The sequence below is a fragment of the Phyllostomus discolor genome, chromosome 8, assembly GCF_004126475.2.
Source record: "Phyllostomus discolor isolate MPI-MPIP mPhyDis1 chromosome 8, mPhyDis1.pri.v3, whole genome shotgun sequence".
In the NCBI taxonomy this organism is placed as follows: Eukaryota; Metazoa; Chordata; class Mammalia; order Chiroptera; family Phyllostomidae; genus Phyllostomus; species Phyllostomus discolor.
The window spans coordinates 101,339,876-101,355,551 of NC_040910.2; the positions used below are offsets into that span (position 1 = coordinate 101,339,876).

General features: G+C 60.4%; 1 protein-coding gene across 1 annotated transcript; it reads right to left on the bottom strand.

Annotated features, from left to right (window-relative positions):
* Window positions 1-1,070: 1,070 nt before the first annotated feature.
* On the bottom strand, window positions 1,071-14,611 carry XYLT2 (xylosyltransferase 2). Its single transcript, XM_028519961.2, has 11 exons — window positions 14,401-14,611; window positions 7,583-8,075; window positions 7,126-7,301; window positions 6,671-6,873; window positions 6,175-6,255; window positions 5,768-5,984; window positions 5,504-5,680; window positions 5,026-5,288; window positions 4,549-4,744; window positions 3,593-3,926; window positions 1,071-2,240 (listed from the first exon to the last, which is right to left on the bottom strand). The coding sequence occupies exons 1-11, from the start codon at window positions 14,533-14,535 to the stop codon at window positions 1,918-1,920; spliced, it is 2,598 nt and encodes an 865-aa protein (XP_028375762.1). The 5' UTR covers window positions 14,536-14,611; the 3' UTR covers window positions 1,071-1,917.
* Window positions 14,612-15,676: the final 1,065 nt, after the last annotated feature.

The window sequence follows — 15,676 nt, forward strand, 5'->3', positions numbered from 1 at the left end:
ACTCAAACAGGGGCCAGAAAAAATGTTATCTTAGCCCCTGAACCCAAACACTGTTTTCTTGGAGCTGTGGCTGTTAGGTCCCTGCCCTTGGGAGCAGACGGTAGTGGCAGAGGGACACGAAGTCCTGCTCCATGCGAAACCTGCCACCACCACAGAATAGCTGTGGCTTTGGGCTCACCCTTTCAGTTTCCTGCTGTGCCAAAGGAAGATAATGACAGTGTCCGCCGAAGAGGGTTCTGAGGATTAGAGGAGAGATACTGCCCGCAGGGTCAGCACAGTGGCTAAACACACAGAAAACCCGAAAGCCGTTATTGGTGGTCAGGAGTGCCCTCTCCCGGCAATTAGGAAAACTTGCCATGTGGCAGCCGGGGCAGGCACTGAGCCCTCTGCTCACCAAGCTGAGCTGGCCAGGCCAGTGTGCCTGTCTGATCAGGGTCGGAGAACCCTCCACTCTCAACTGTGCTGGAATACAAGGTTGAAGGACCGAGAGCCCTGGCTGATGATGGCGGAAGAGCAGGAGGGTAAAGGGGCCTTGAGAAAAGGGGGGAAGCTGGATGACCCTTTCCAGCACGGCCCTCCCAGGTCTTAGGGTAGTGGCCAGGGACCCAAGCCCCTGCTGCTCCTGTCCCTACAGGGACAAGCTCCCAAGGTAATCAGTAGGCCGTAGCTGGGATCACCTGTGTTCTTGAGGGTGCCCCATACTCAGGGCTGGGCGGGAAGCAGAGTGAGGAGGGATTCTGGGGGTGGCAGGGCAGGGCCCTGGGGATACCCGAGCAGCCACCATGTGCCCTGGCCTGGCGGCAGGGGAGAAGTCCTGGGTCAGGGCTCTCCCACTGGCCTATTCCGTGGCAGTGAGGAAGTCTCTGAGCCTCTCCACCCCTTTGAAAGAGACAGAGCTGTATTAGATGGCTTCTCCTATCCCTCCTGGTTCCTGGGTGGAGTCTAAGCTGTTGCACTCTTAGGAATGACACCTCTACCTCCCAGCTGCCCAAGTGTCAGCCAAGACTTTAGAAGAAGGCTGAAGAATGCGGGCTCCCCAACCGCCAGGAGGAAAAACGCAGAGGCTCGGCTTAGAGAGATAGAGATCTATTTCTTCTGTTGCATATTTCAGACCTCACACTGAGCTTCAGGCACAATGCTGCTCCAGGTTCTCTGAGATCCCCGACAGAGTCTTCTTCCCATGCAGCTCATGGGGCCTTGCCCCTCCGGGGCGGCAGCCCAGGCTCTGCCTGCAGTTCTGGGTGCCTGGGAGACTCTGCACTGTTCTCGGCAGGCCCTGGTGCCCTGCCTTTCCCACCAAGGAGCAGGGCATGCTGGAAAGCCCTGGAGCCAGCCCCACCCTCTCTTCTGTGGTCCCCTGGCTACAAGAGGAGGGGCTGTCCCACCAGAGCCCAGCTCTGCGGTGCTCCTCTGAATGACCTGGTCTCTGGGCCTCAGAGCCGGACACGGCACTTACAGAGCCTCAGCCGTGAGTACACAGGCCAGGCCCAGGGATGAGGCCCTGGAGAGAGGCAGGCCCCACCTCCAGAGCAACAGCGGATGGGCCCATCAGGCCACTGCTCCCCAGAGCCGTGGCCCACTTCCTGGGGCTGCTCTGAGCCCTATTGCACATCTTTTGTTTCCAGTTCCTCCCCACACCACCCATTTTCCTTAAAAAAAAAAAAAACCAGAGAAGGCTTGGAAGAGCAGGGTGTGGAAGCTGGAGCCCTTCTCCTCACATTCCTGCCCCCCTCTGGGCCCAGCTGTGCCATCGGCAGTAATAAATACTGCGCCCACCTTCCTTGCTGTCTGTGCAGGTTCTTATGGCTGATGGGTGTGTTGTCTGGGCCTCTGGTCCTTGCTTGTTGGTGGGGGGACACCCCTCCTTTGTCTGTAAGTGCAATTCCCCAGGCGTCCGGAGGTGCTGCCGGGGCCCTGCTACCTGAGTCGCCCGTCTGCTTTGACAGGCCCCAGCTCTGACTTGGGGTCGGGGAACAGAGAGCTCCAGCTGGTCAGTCTGCAGAGCTCCAGGGAAGGGCAGGCGGAGGGGCCCGTGGCACATAGTCCAGCCACAGACCAGAAGCCGCTCAGCTCCCCGTCTGTCCAGGCCTCCAGCTCGGGGCCCGTGAGCAGCGTGTGCTGCCGGGCGGCCTCCTCCACGGGCTCCGGCTGAGGCAGGCTCAGGATGCCACTCAGGCCCTGGAAACTCTGCTCCATGTACTCGTTGTGGGGGGGCCCGGCGTGCAGCCAGCTGGCGTCATCTGGGGGTGCAAGAGCATGCCATCAGCACACCTGGCCCGACCGACTCCATGAAGGCCACACCCCGGGAGTCATGTCTGGGCACCCCAGTTCCTGCCCCAGCTCTACTGCCGAGTCACATCTTGCTGAGTGACCTGGGCCCTCGGGCTAATCCACAGAGCTCTCTGTGCCTCTAAAACCATTGATTTTATAAAACCAAGACAGTCATCCCTGAATCCCCAACTTGAGGATTAAGTAGAATAGTGGGTTTGGGGCACTGTAGAAAATAAGGTAACTCTCCCGTAATGGTCTGGCTTTGTCACCCCCGCCCGTTCTCAACCAGGTCCAGAGCCATCGGGAGCCTCATATTCAGGCCCTCCGGCTGTGGGGCCCCGTTTGCTCCGCCAGCCTCCTTTCCTGCCACCCCCCTGCATCCTGTGCCCCTCTACTGTTCCCCCCGTGCATCAGACACCTGCCAACGTTGTTCCCTCAAAACACCCTTCCATCTAGGCAAATCCCACCTATTCAAGGCTCAGCTCCAGGACCCGCCACTATGAAGCTGACCTCCATTCTTCCCTCCTCCCCTCCAGCAGGCTGTGAGTCCGGGGAAAGCGGGGTGCAGCTGCCTGCTCGGGGTCTGCCACAGCCTGCCCCCCCCCTCCATCCTCCTCTGGGTTTCCCCACTCTGACCCCGCCCCCGCCCCGGCCTTGAGGCACCTGCAGCCGTGAGGCTCCCTTGGCTTCAGCCAGTGAGGGAAGGGTCATGTGACCTTGCGAACCAGGCCATGCAGTCAGATTTGCTGTCCTAAGAATGTGGACTTGGGGACCAGGCCTTGGTCAGTCACTGCTGCCCTAAGAGGCCATGTATCGTGCATCAAAAAGCCAGAGCCTGAGGCTGACACACAGAGAGAAGACGGGGTGATGCACAAGAAGGCCCCCCAGAGAGACTGAGAAAGCACCTCTGGTTTCCAGTGGGACTTGAGACATTTCCTGGGATCTGTGGGGCACAGCCCAGCATTCTCCAATAACTCCCCTTTTTCATCTGAGCTAATGTGAGTGGATTTGTGTTCCAGGCACCCAGGAGATCTCCAATAGTTACATTTCTCCTACTTTATGCTTAATGAGACTGGGGCTCAGGAAGTAGATTGCTAAGAATAACGGCCTAACTATCAAAGCTATGTTGCAAAGCCAAGTCCACCTGACTCCAAAGCGTCCCCTTCACACCACAGCACAGCCCTAGGATGCTGAGGGGCAGATGATCCAGCTCCCCACTTTCCCCCTTCCCCTTCTCTAGTGACGGGGGTCAGCTCTGACGGTCAGCTTCTTGGGGTTACCTCCCTGGCTTCTGGACATCATTTGGCAACTAGATCCTTACCTTTCCTGAGAGGTAGTTTGCGGTTGAAGGTCAAGGGCAGCACGAGGAAGCGGGTCTCACCCAGGGGTTCCCAGAACTGAAGCAGTCGCACAGTCCAGGCCCCTGGCCGCAGGGGCCGGCTCAGTGGGGGCTTGTACTGCGTGACCTCAGTCTCTGTGTCCACCACGATGTCGTAAGATGTGGCTACCACATAGGTAGGGTCGATCCATACCACGGTGGCTGTGAGGTTGGGGCCCCGGGCCCAGCGTTGCATGGCCACGGGCTCATCCAGTGGCCCCAGCAAGCCCCCAAAGTTCCGGAAAAGACGCTCTTTGGGGTCCCACTCGGTGCCAACCTGTAGGAAGGGAGGCAGCTGGGCAGGAGCCTGGGGGAAAATCCTCCTCTCTACTCTAATACTGCCTCTAACGCACTGTGTGACCTTGAACTAGTCAGTGTCTCCCTCTGAATCTTAGTTTTCCCACCTCCAAAATGCAGGTCTCGGACTAGGATCTGTTCTAGGCTCCCATTCTGACCCGATCTGCAGTGGTGGGGTGGAAAGGCAGAGGTAAGGGTCAAAGTCCTGCCCGGAGAACATCCCACACGGAGCGAAGGCCCCTGAGAGAGACCCAGAGACAGGAGGAGCCCGAATGGAATGTCGCGTCCCTCTAGAGAAGACCCTTGCGGTCTGGAACAGGAGGGTGCAGTACAGTGGAACTGTGGTCTCCTCTGTGACCACGGCACGTCCTCTGTGCACCCCAGGTGGGGGGTCCCCTCCAAGTGTGCATGCAGGGGTGACCCATAGATGTGCACAAGGCACTGCCACGGCTGCTGTCTCTCCCTGGGAAGGAGGAGCCCACGGACTCAGTCCTGAAAGGCCTAACCCAGTCCTTGCCCCTCCCTCAGGGTCTGGCCCTGTCTTCCCACTACGCTCCGTCTTATGGGGGGTCAGGAGGAAGCAAGGGGAGGACCTGTCCCACCTCCAAACTCTGCAGCCGGCTGGCCTGGTCACTGCGCCCCAACAGCTTCAGCGACCCCTGGGGCATCAGCCACATCTCAAGCGTCTCTGCCGGCCCCTGGACTGAGGGCTGCACCACCTGCGTCACCAGATAGCCCTGGAAATGGTCGTCATAGAAATACAGGTGCACGCTGGACGGCAAGCCCCTGGGCTCAAACCTAAAGTTTCAGCAGGGAGAAAGGGAGATGCCATCAGCATATCCGACTTGGTCTGGAGTCCCAGGGAGCGGGCTCTGGGGAGTCCCATTCCCAGGCACTTCCTTCGCCCCAAATCTCATACCCACAGCACCTACGTGCCTGGCTCTTGCCATCTCTGTTTTATTTGCATTTTCCCCTGCCTTAGACTGGGGGCTCCCTGGTGGCAGGGGACGTCTCTTTCTGACTGGCTCCCCCCTCAGTCAGCATACCCCGAGGGCCTGCAGTATGTCAGAAGGTCTCACCTGCAGAGTGGGGTGGCTGGCAGGGGTGCAGTGGTGGCAGCGTGGCGCAGGCTGAGGCGGGCAAAGGCGGTGTAGGCGGTGAGCATGACATCACTGAGCCCACTGGGGCCATCGGCCGCGTCATAGACGTTCTCCCAGTAGGCCTTGAGGGCTGGTGTGCCGGGGGGGTAGTTGCCATACAGGTGGAAGTCCAGAATTTCCAGCACCTCCTGGTTCACAGTGGACTCAAACTTCCGGGCAAAGAAGGTGGGTCTGGAGACTTGCTGGAGCAGGAGAGGCAAGGAGGCTAAAGGGGTCTGGGGGTCCCAGAGAGCGTGGCAGGGGAGGGGCCCCTCCTAGCACTGCCCAGTAGCCCCAAGAGTCCCAAGGGGAAGGCCCCAGATTCTCTGATTGGCCCACCCTGAATGCTCTCTGACCCTGGTGAAAGGCCAGGGTGAGGCCCCAGTGAGGGACAGTGACGAGGGGCCCTGGGACCCACCTGCAGCCGCAGGAAGTCCTGCGGCTTGAAGTCATTGGGGGAGCAGCCGCACCAGTCCACGATGTGCTTGTACTGGCACTTGCAGCCCAGCTTGCGGTTCCAGTTGGTGACCCGCAGGTTGTTGTCCACCAGGGTCTCGCAGGCCGGGCTGTTCTCCAGCACTGTGTGGAAGAAGGACTGCGGGCGCAGGACGGAGTGGGTGGTGAGCTGTGGGCGCCCCACCCGGCCCCCTCCTGGGCCCAGGCGAGGGCCCGGCTCACCCACCTCAGCTGGGAGCAGCGTGTAGGTATAGAACTGGCGCAGCTGGGCCACGAGTGGGTCGTCCGTGTGCACCACGTACTCCACGAAGCTGCGTGTCAGCACGAACCAGTCGGAGCCGCCGTCCACCACGATGCCGGCTGGGATCTGCCGTTCGCCCAGGCGCCACATGTGCGAGTCACACTCGTGGAAGAGCCGGTCCAGGCCCTGTTTCTTGATGAACCTGTGGGTAGCAGACCAGCCAAGGCTGGGGGCTGTGCAGGGTGGAGTCCGAGCTGTTCCATCTACCTAGGAACCAGCATTCCTCTGTCTGTGATTGGTCTGGAGGCTTTGTAACTCTGGGCGGGGCCCCACATCCCCACGTGGGAAGGGCTGTGACGAGACCCCAGGGCCTCTTCTCCCCAGCCCCTCACCTGGAGTTGTCCCTGCCATGAGACTTGAGGAAATTCTTATCCCGGTTCTTGGACAGGAAAGCCACCAGCTCCTCATTGGTCCTGGAGAGGGAATGGGGTGTAGGCACTGGGTGTGAGGGGCGCTCAGCCGCTGGCCCAGAGCGACTCCCTCCAGCACTTGTCACCTTCAGCCCTTGGCCTCCTGGCCACGTGCCCTGTCCCAGGTTGATGCTCTGGGGTGGGGGGCACCTGAGGGCCCGAGGAAGACCACCCCAGCCTTCCTGCACCCCTGGCTGGCTGACCTGGCACCCTAGTATACTCCTCTGGCTCCTCCTCCTCCCCATCCTCATTCACCATTCCCTCCCCTAAAACATGGCCAGGGCCAAGGGACTGTGTCTGGACTATGTGGATCCCAGAATAAGGCCTGAGGGAGGGGAAGGGGCCTAGCAGGACCCTCCAACCCCAAGTGCCCCGATGGGCCCCGTTCCCGCTGGACGTTCAGAGCACCACCCCGTACCTGGTTGGGTAGTCGGTGGCACTGAGGTTGATGAAGAAGTCCCAGGCCCAGCCAGGCACCTCCAGCAGGTCCTGCATGCTCCGCAGATACATCCTCAGCAGACTGGCCCCGCCCCAGATGGTGACCATGCGCCAGGGTGTCACCCGAATGTTGGCATACTGCCGGGCCAGCTCCACCACCTCCCGGTGCAGGTAGTTGGAGCGCTAGTGGGGTGGGGGTGTGGGAGATTCTCAGCAGCCACAGGTGGACCCTCAGCATGTGACTCCCCACCCCACCCCACCCCACCCCAGGGCAGAGTTCAAGTGACATGGAATGGAGAGCGCACATGTCACCTTGTGCTGGCAGTTCCCCTAACTAGGGGCCACCAGAGCAGTTCAGAAACCCTGTCTGTCGGTGACCTTCTGGGTCTCTGCTCTGCTCACGCAGAAGAACCCCTGGGCTGCCCCCCGCAGTACCTTGTCCACGTGGATGTAAAAGAAGTGCCGCTCGTGGTAGACGGCCTTGAGGAGACGCTTCAGCTGGCGGACGGCGCGGCCATGGACCACCAGCATGTAGGCGATTCGCACTGGGGGGCCACCCGCGGGCTGCTGGGCCCGGGCCTCGTCCCACTGGATGCCAGGGCTCATCTTACCTGAGTGGAGCACAGGGGCGCTGGTCAGGCCCCTCCCTAGGTCACGGAGGGGAGGCCAGATGGGACGAGGGAGCTGCCTGCTTTCCAAAGGAAGAAGCCTAGATTCGGAGCCCGAGGCTCCAGGGGCCCCTCTCCGCCTCCGCCACTTAGCGTCCTTATCACCACCAGCTACTCAAGGGCGGTGGGTCCCTCTGAGCTTCCTTCCTCTGAGAAGTGGGGGTGGGATGCTTGCCAGGTCACCTCCCGGGGCTGCCACCTCTCCGCCCATGCCTGTCTCTTACCAGCCAGCGGGCAGTGCCGAGGCACGGCCTTAGGCATGAGGCTCCCGGCCTGGTGCAGGCACACCACATTGGCGATCTCTTGCTGGCACTGCTTGGTGCTGGCCCGGGCCAGTGCGGACAGTGCGTCTTTGCCCAAGATCTCGCACTTGGGGGTGAAGCCATTGTCTGTGGGCTGGGGGGCGCCCTCCACACTCCCAGTGTCTCCGTGTGGTGGGAAGCCAGCCGCCCCCACCAGCGCCTCCCCGGCTGCCGCCCCACTCAGGTTCTGGCGGCCAGGGGCCTCTGGGGGTGGGGCGGGAGGGACCCTGCGGCTAGCTCTGTGCCGGCTGGTAACGGCCCGTACCACTTTGGCCACGGGCACACCTGGGCTCTCAGCACGGCCCCGCCAGCGCCCATGCCTTCTGCTGGCGCTGCCCCGCCGCCCGGCTGAACTGTCTGTGTCCTTGGAGCCCTCGCCGGGGTCCAGTGGCCGTGGCTTCCTCTGCCTTCCTTTCTGTAAAAGACAGGCAGACACAGGTCACTGGGACACTCACTCACGTTCTCCTCCTTTAGCTCCCTGCTGGCCTCGGGCCTCGAAGCCCTGTGACCCTTTACCTGTTTACCAGGTGACTCTGTTCACCTGAGGACTCTGTGCAAATAGCGCTTCTGCCGGGAGTTCTCCCGGTCCTCCCTCCTCGGTACCGCGGCACCGACACGCCCACTACCGCACAGATCACAGGGCACCGAGTCTCCTCTCTGCTTTGGGGTGAGCACCACTTCCTTTTTCAGCAGATGTGAAAAAATTTCACATCTGCTGAATGTCCACATATGAATGTCCAGATGTGTCACAGGAGAAGGGTGTGGAGGCCCTGCAGAGGACCTAAGAGTGTCCACTCCCACCCGGGCTTAGCTGGCAAGAGACAGAAGGAGGGCATCCTTCTGCCTATCGCACTTCCCTGAGGCTGCACCGCTGAGGCCACAGCTGAGAGAAGGGGTCTTTCCTGGTGGAGAGGAGAGAGCTGAAACCCGAGGCCCCATACTGCCTGGGTTCTCTCGGAAACAGATACCACCAAGACAGCGTAAGTGCAAGATTTCCAGTGGCGGCACCACCCGTGGACGACAGGGAGCAGGAGTCGGCAGGCAGAGCCTTCAGACGGCCTGCCACCTGAGCAAGGAGCGGGGGAAGGAAGAGCCAGGGACTACAGTACAGCCTGCAGGGAGCCTCGGCTGGCTGATGGAGGCTCGGGTCCAAAGATGGCCTGCGGACAAGAGCCCTGGGACCACTGCCGTGCCCCGTCACTGGCTGGGGCCCGTAGGCCAGGCAGAGCACGAAGACACCCGCCGCTGGAGCCTGGCAACCAAATGCTTCTCCCTGCAAGTTCTCTGGAAGGGGAGTCTGGGTGGTGGGCCTTCCTGGCTGCCACACCTGCTTCCTGGCATCTGCTGCCTCTTCTCAAAGGTGGCCCAGTCACACCTGAAGGGCATGCACACCCGTCCTCTTCCCCAGCTTTCGCTGTTCCCCTCTCTTGACACCCCCTTCCCTGACTGACCAAATCCCACCCACCCTTCAAGATCCCCTCATATGAAGCCCCTCCATTTGCCCCCAAGTTGATCGCGCCTCTAGCAGACACAGCTGTGGGGGGAGAGACTGTCACGTCAGCCCCATCTCCTCAGTGCCCAGCACCCGGCGGAGTAGCTGGCACACCGGACACATGTGGTCCGTGCCTGGTGGATGAGCCACAGAGGAGGAGAAGCAGGAGGCGCTGCAGGACTACGCTGGAGTCCCCAGGGCTCTACCCTAGCTCGGCCACGCCCCCAGGCACCTACCTGCTCTGAGCACACGCCCTCAGCTGTAAAAGTCTGGAGGGAACTGTGTCAGAGGAGAGGGGCACGAAATAACGCAGCTAGAGTCGGCACCATTAGCGGTCCCCATTTTTCTCTAGCCACTCTCTGTCAACCCACTCCGCGGGTCTCCCCCTCCACTCCACGAGTGCCACAAGTCCCTCCGGCAGGGCCTTTCAGTAGCAGGCACCTCCTCTCCTGGCTTCAAGGATGCCCTCCCCCTGTGCCCCTGCCTCGTGGCCACTCCTCAGCCTTCCTGGCTGAGCCTTCCTTCCCTCCCGAGGCTGCCCGGGGCCCTTCCCTGCCCTGGCTCTACAGGGGATCTTCTCCAGTCTCCGAACTCCCGGCAGCCTGGACTACTCCCTTGAACCTTCAGGTTTTTTTTTTTTTTTTAAGATTTTATGTATTTATTTTTAGAGAGGGAAGGGAGGAAGATAGAGAGAGAGAGAGAGAGAGAGAGAGAGAGAGAGAGAGAGAGAGAAACATCAATGTGCGGTTGCTGGGGGTTATGGCCTGCAACCCATGCATGTACCCTGGCTGGGAATCGAACCTGGGACACTTTGGTTCCCAGCCCGCGCTCAATCCACTGAGCTACGCCAGCCAGGGCAACCTTCAGGTTTTTAATTGCCCACCCTCCTGACATCTCCCCGGGGACCCATATCCCTGTCAGCCCCCCAAGTCCGTAAGCCAACTCCGGATCTTCCTCCCTAACCGGCTCCTACTCCGCCAGCTCAGTGAACGGACTCCGTCCTTCAAGCCGCTCAGGCCAAACCCTTTCAGGAGCCATCTTTGACTCTTACGTCCCTCCCGCCCCACATCCAGTCACCTATCCGTCAACCCTGCTGGGGTTTCCTTCAAGAAAGTAGCTACATCGGGAATCAGACCACTTCTCACTGCCTCCGTCTCCTGCCTGCCCTGCGCCTGGGACGCTCCCCACCGAGATGCCCCCACAGCTCACTCGGGCCTCCTTCCGTTTTTGTTCAGAAGGCATCATCTCAGTATGTCTTAACATTGTATTAAAACGCCAGCCCTCCCTGTCCTCTGCTTTATTCCGCCCCCCCCGCCGGCACTTACTACTTTCTCTCCTCCTATAATGTATCATTCTGTGTCCCTCCCCTTCCAAGAAGGCAGGCTCCATGAGGACAGGGCTCTTTGTTGTTTTGTTCACCGATGGGTTCTGAGAGCCCAGAAGAATGTCTGGCAGTATTATACACTCAGTACAGATTTGCTGAATGAATGAATGAATGAATGAATGTGAAGCTCTTGGTGTAGGCGAGGATTTGATGGTTATTATCACTGGAAGGGGAGTAGGACCTGGTCAAATACAATGTCAGAAAAGAGCCCATGGCCCTCAGACACTTCGACTCTGTTGCGTTGGTTTTTCTCTGCCCCTCACCTCCCAGGACCTTCTTCCTCTTCCCCATCGGAGCGCAGCACCTCACATGTCAGGCTGATAGCCATCTTAGGGCCAGAGCCCCATCCCTCCCCACCACAGTAGCCATGCCCTTTGTGCCTAGCACCCAGTTAGCCCTCTGATCTATTGAGAGGCACCCAGTGAGAGCTGGGAGTGGTTTTCTCCTGTCCGAGAAGAGACACCTGTAAGAGGGAGGGCAGGGTGGTGGGGAGGCAGCAAACCCCATGCTGTGCCCATGCTGGGTAGGGCACCCTGCACTGGCAGAGGCCCCCAGGAAAGGTGAGTATAGCTCTACTGAGCTGTGTGTGCATCAACCTGGTGATGTCTGACCTGGCCACACACCAGAAAAAGATACCCTCAGGCTTAGGTGGGCAGAGATGGCAGAGGAGCTGTGAGCTCTCAGGGTGGAAGCCAGTATCAGCGAATCAGGAAGCTGGGCAGGAGGGCAGGGTCTGGGGCACAGGGCCAGGCGGGCTGTGGCGGGAGACAGGATGTGGGAGGAGATGGGCCTGTTGGTGCCCTGCACTGCAGCAGGGAGCGGCTGACCCTGAGAAGGACAATCCCAGAGGAGGCTGGGGGACCGGGAGGCAGCAGTGAGGAATGCGGGGAGAAGAGGGTCCTCGGTGGACAGCCAGCCCACCCCCAGTCCTGCCCCGACCCGGGCATGTTCATGCGGGCTGCAGCAGGGCTGCTGCAGGAGCTGTCCCCAGTTGTCCCTGAGGACAGAGTGGCAGAGGTCAGGGTCCCCTCTGATTACTGAGGGTGGGGACTGGCCCTCTCTGACCTACATGCCTTCTGGCCTCTGAGGCCCCCTCCTGCCCAGTGAGGAGGTTTGAAGTCCTCTGTCCCTTCCCCGCTCTGCAGCTCCTCCTCGGAATCCTCCGAGCCAGGGAAACAGCACAGAACCGCTTACCCCACACCCCACCTCCTTTGGACTTCTCAGACGGAGTTTAAAGTGAGCGGCGAGGCGGTGTTTGTGAAAGCTTTGAAAACGACGGAGCGGCTCTCTGGATGTTAATGATCATCCCTGGTCTCCACTCTACCCGCCTCCAGAGATGGGCAGGGTGTGCGTTGTAAATGCACATCTGATTGCATTGCTGCGTAACCCCGTGGGGGGCTTTCCCATTGCACTTACAATAAAACCCTCGCCCCTCACTGTGCCTGCACTACCTCTTAAACCTTCTTCCGGGGAACATACCACACACCCTCCCTCCATTCCTCAAAGGCAGCTGAGCCCATACAACTCAGGGCCTTCTGCCCAAACTCTGCCCACCTCTTCCCCAGGTTCATGGGCTCCTTCAGCTCACACGTAACTTCCTGCAGAAGCCTTCCCTGACCCCCTGATCGAAATCAGCTCCCTTGTTATTATAATGAGTTTCCTTTTCACTGTCAGCCCCTCCCTGCAAGCTGCCTGCCCACGAGGGCTGAGACCCTGCCCATTTGTGTATTTCTGTATGTGCAGTATTAGCACACTGCCTGGTACCAAGCAGAACTTAAATATTTGTTGAATGAATGAATGAATGAATGAATCCCTACTCCCAATATGCAGTGCTGAGATAACAATGAGTTATTTATCGATGGCTTAGCATATGCCAGGAAGTCCCACAAATACTTCACGGGCATCATTCATTGAGTCTTTACAATCAACCCACGAGAGCAGTGCTATTATTATCCCCATCATGAAGGGAGATACTGATGAGGACACGGAGAGGTTAGGTGATTTGCCAGTGGTCACGCCACTACTTAGCAGCAGCGCTGGAAAAGGACGTAGGACAGTGAAGTGGGGCGATCCGACTTCAGCACCCACCTTCCTGAGCACTAGGTTCTGCTGCCTGGCAGCCCTGAGGTCTGGTGAGGTGGCTCCTGAGGGGTCCAGGCACTGGTGGCTGCTTGCACTACACAGTCTTTGGGTCATTAAGGATCGTTTTCCATTCCAGCCCGGTATTCCCCTATCAGTTTCTGCCAGGAGGAAGTGGGAAGGTGGGATCCCAACCACCCCACTGCCCCAGTTCTCCACCTCAGGGAGGCAGGGGCCTCCAGGCCTGGACAATCTCTCAGCCTTTCCAGAGACCCATGGAGTCATGCAGCAGCTCAGGGCCCTTTGCTTCTGAGGAGCCTCAGAGGTTTTGCCGTGCCCCTCCTCGGAGGTCACCGGCCTCTGCTCACATACCCCAGGGTCAGAGGGCTCCCCAACGGCCTTGGCAGCTCATTCCACCTTAGAATGTCTGTCCCATCGGCCCAGAGTCTCCTGACACTGGACCCGAAATGTTCTCTTCCTCCTACTTACTGGTCCACACAGAACAAGCATGCTCTTCCGACCTCACAGACCCAGCCTCCCCCACCCTCAGCTCCTGCACAAGTTACGGTCTCAGGTGACTATGCTCCAGCTCCCCTCATCATCCCAGCCTCTAGGTTCTCCCCAAATGGATGAGGACAGCTCTTCTCCCAGGCCCCACACCGAACTCCAAAACTGCCCAGATGCACAAAGGGAAAGTGGGCGTCACGGTTCCTTTGGCCTTTGCCCTGCCAGGTGGAGAGGCCCAAGAGGACAGGGCAAGTAGAGTGCCTGCCTCAGAGCCCTAGAGGCACCAGAACTCGGCAGGTGGAGTAGGCGCAGTGAAGCTCTGCCCTTTGGCCCACAGCTTAGGGCCAGGATTTGGCCTATCCTCCTTGACCTTCCAGCATAGCCCCAGACCCTACTGGACTCCTCCTTGGGGAGGACATATATGGGACTCCAGCTGAAAACCATGGTCAGCCTAGAGTGACAGACCCGCAGACTTTCAGGTGCAGGGACCCGGGAGTGTGCAGGCTAGGTCTGCCCCTGCTCCAGGGTCTGGGGCTCTGCTAAACCAGCTGCTGCTGTCCCCATTCCCTTGGAGCCAGAGGGGACCCCATCCCCACTTCCCTAATTCCCTGAGGTCAACTCACCAGCTCATTTCCTTCGAGCATCTCCTTCTGAAGACCCAGGCAGATTCTTCAGACCCCTGGCATGGCTTGGTTTGGCTAAGGAAGCCACGCCTCGGAGACACTCCAGGTCTTTCCCTTGGGTTCACTCCCTGTTCCCTCAGTTGCCGGACTGAGTCCACCCCCGGCCTCCACTATCCCACCGACCACTACCTGTCACGCGCTTCTAGACGCGGATGCCGTGGGTCCCCCAGCCTCACGCCTCCGCCCACGGCGCGCACACCCCCGCCCCCTCCCAACTTCAGAAAGTTTGGCCTGGGGCTCCCCACCACGGAGCAGGCTCGGGCCCAGCCCCGCCTCCGGGCCCCTCTCCCAGCTCCTGACCTTCATAGCACCCGGGGCAGGAGACCACCCCGCCAAGACCCCGCTCCTCCCGCTCCGGCCTCCTGCCCGCCTATCGTCCGGGCCTCCGGGTCACGTACCACCCCGCGCGCAGCCCCTCAGGTCCGCCTGGGAAGGGGCGCCAGGAATCGGATGCCTAGTTCCAGGTGGCTGCCTGAGTCTGGCATGCATGCGGCCCATGCCCCACTTCCCCAGCCTGGGCAGCCCTTAGCCCCGCCAGGACCCCGCGCGCCCCCGCGCCCGGCCTGTCCGCCTGCCTGCCCGGCCGTCAGAGCACCTCGCCCGGCTCGTCCTCCTCCAGGCCGCTGAAGCTCCACACCACCAGGCCCTGCAGCAGCAGGATGGCGAGCGCCGTGGCGATCGCCAGCTTGTAGCGCCGCACCAGTTTCTGCACCCGCGCGCTCGCCACCATCTTCCTGCCCCAGACGCGGGGCGCGCGCCCAGCCCTGCAACCCGGGCGCGGGCGCGCGCAGGGGCGCGGGCCGAGACGGCTCCCCCACGGGAGGCGGGCCGGGCGCGCAAGGCCGGGGCGGGGCCGAGGCGGGGCCGGGGGCGGGACCCACTGTCCCAAATCGCCTGGCTCCTCAGGCCAGGGGCGGGGCCTGGGCCCGCCGGGCAGCCTGCTGGGTCGCGCTCGGCTTGGGGCTGGGTGGGGTAGCCTCCAATGCTCCCGCCTCGTCCTGGGCAGGTTCTTCCCCGTCTTCGTAGGTTCTCCAGATCCTGTGTGTGCTCACCTCCTCTGGGATCGCAAACCCACGACTCCGCGGCGGGGAGAGGTCTGCAGCCCGACCTCTCTTCTGCCGGCTGCCTGGTGTTTCGGGGGGTGGGGAAACTCAGGGCAGTCTTCGGCCCCGGGTGCGCAGAGAATGCCAAGCTCCCAGACACGCCGAGTTGGGAGCGATTGTGTAAGTGACACAGACCCCCGCTTTCATCGCGATCCTGGAGGCAGCAGCTACGGAGTAAAGTCGAACCCCGTTGACTGGCATCAGAGGCCCTCACAAAGCCTCCTTTCTCCTCGCCCTCGCAGCTCAAGATCCTCACTCAGGCCTCTGTTAGAGCCGTGGTTCCCAAATTCTAGGGTGCGTCAGGATCACCTGGAGGGCTTGGTGAAACATTGCCGGGGCCCACCCGCAGAGTTTCAGCTTTGTTAGGTCGCGAGTGGAGCCCGAGAATTAGAATTTCCAGCAAGTTCCCAGATGATGCTGGTTCTGTTCATCTGGGACCACGCTTGGAGAACCACTAGACCTTTTTGCACATACTGTTCTTTCTCTTTGCCTGATTGTAGAAGCTGTTTCTCCCATCCCCGTCCTTACCAGTGGCATCTTCCCCACATTCGAGCCCTGATCGTACCTCATTCACTGTTGAATCCTTAGCCTGGCATTGGACACCCAGCAACACTCAATAAATGGGAAAGAGCGAGCAGGCGAAGCCCAACTTCTTGTTTCACCCTGTCGTTATCTGAGAGCCTGGCAAGTCCGGGCTCTGCACAGACAACGCCTGAGCGCACGCAGCCCTCCTCTGAACCTGGCAGGTGCGTGCAGAGAAGGCGGGGG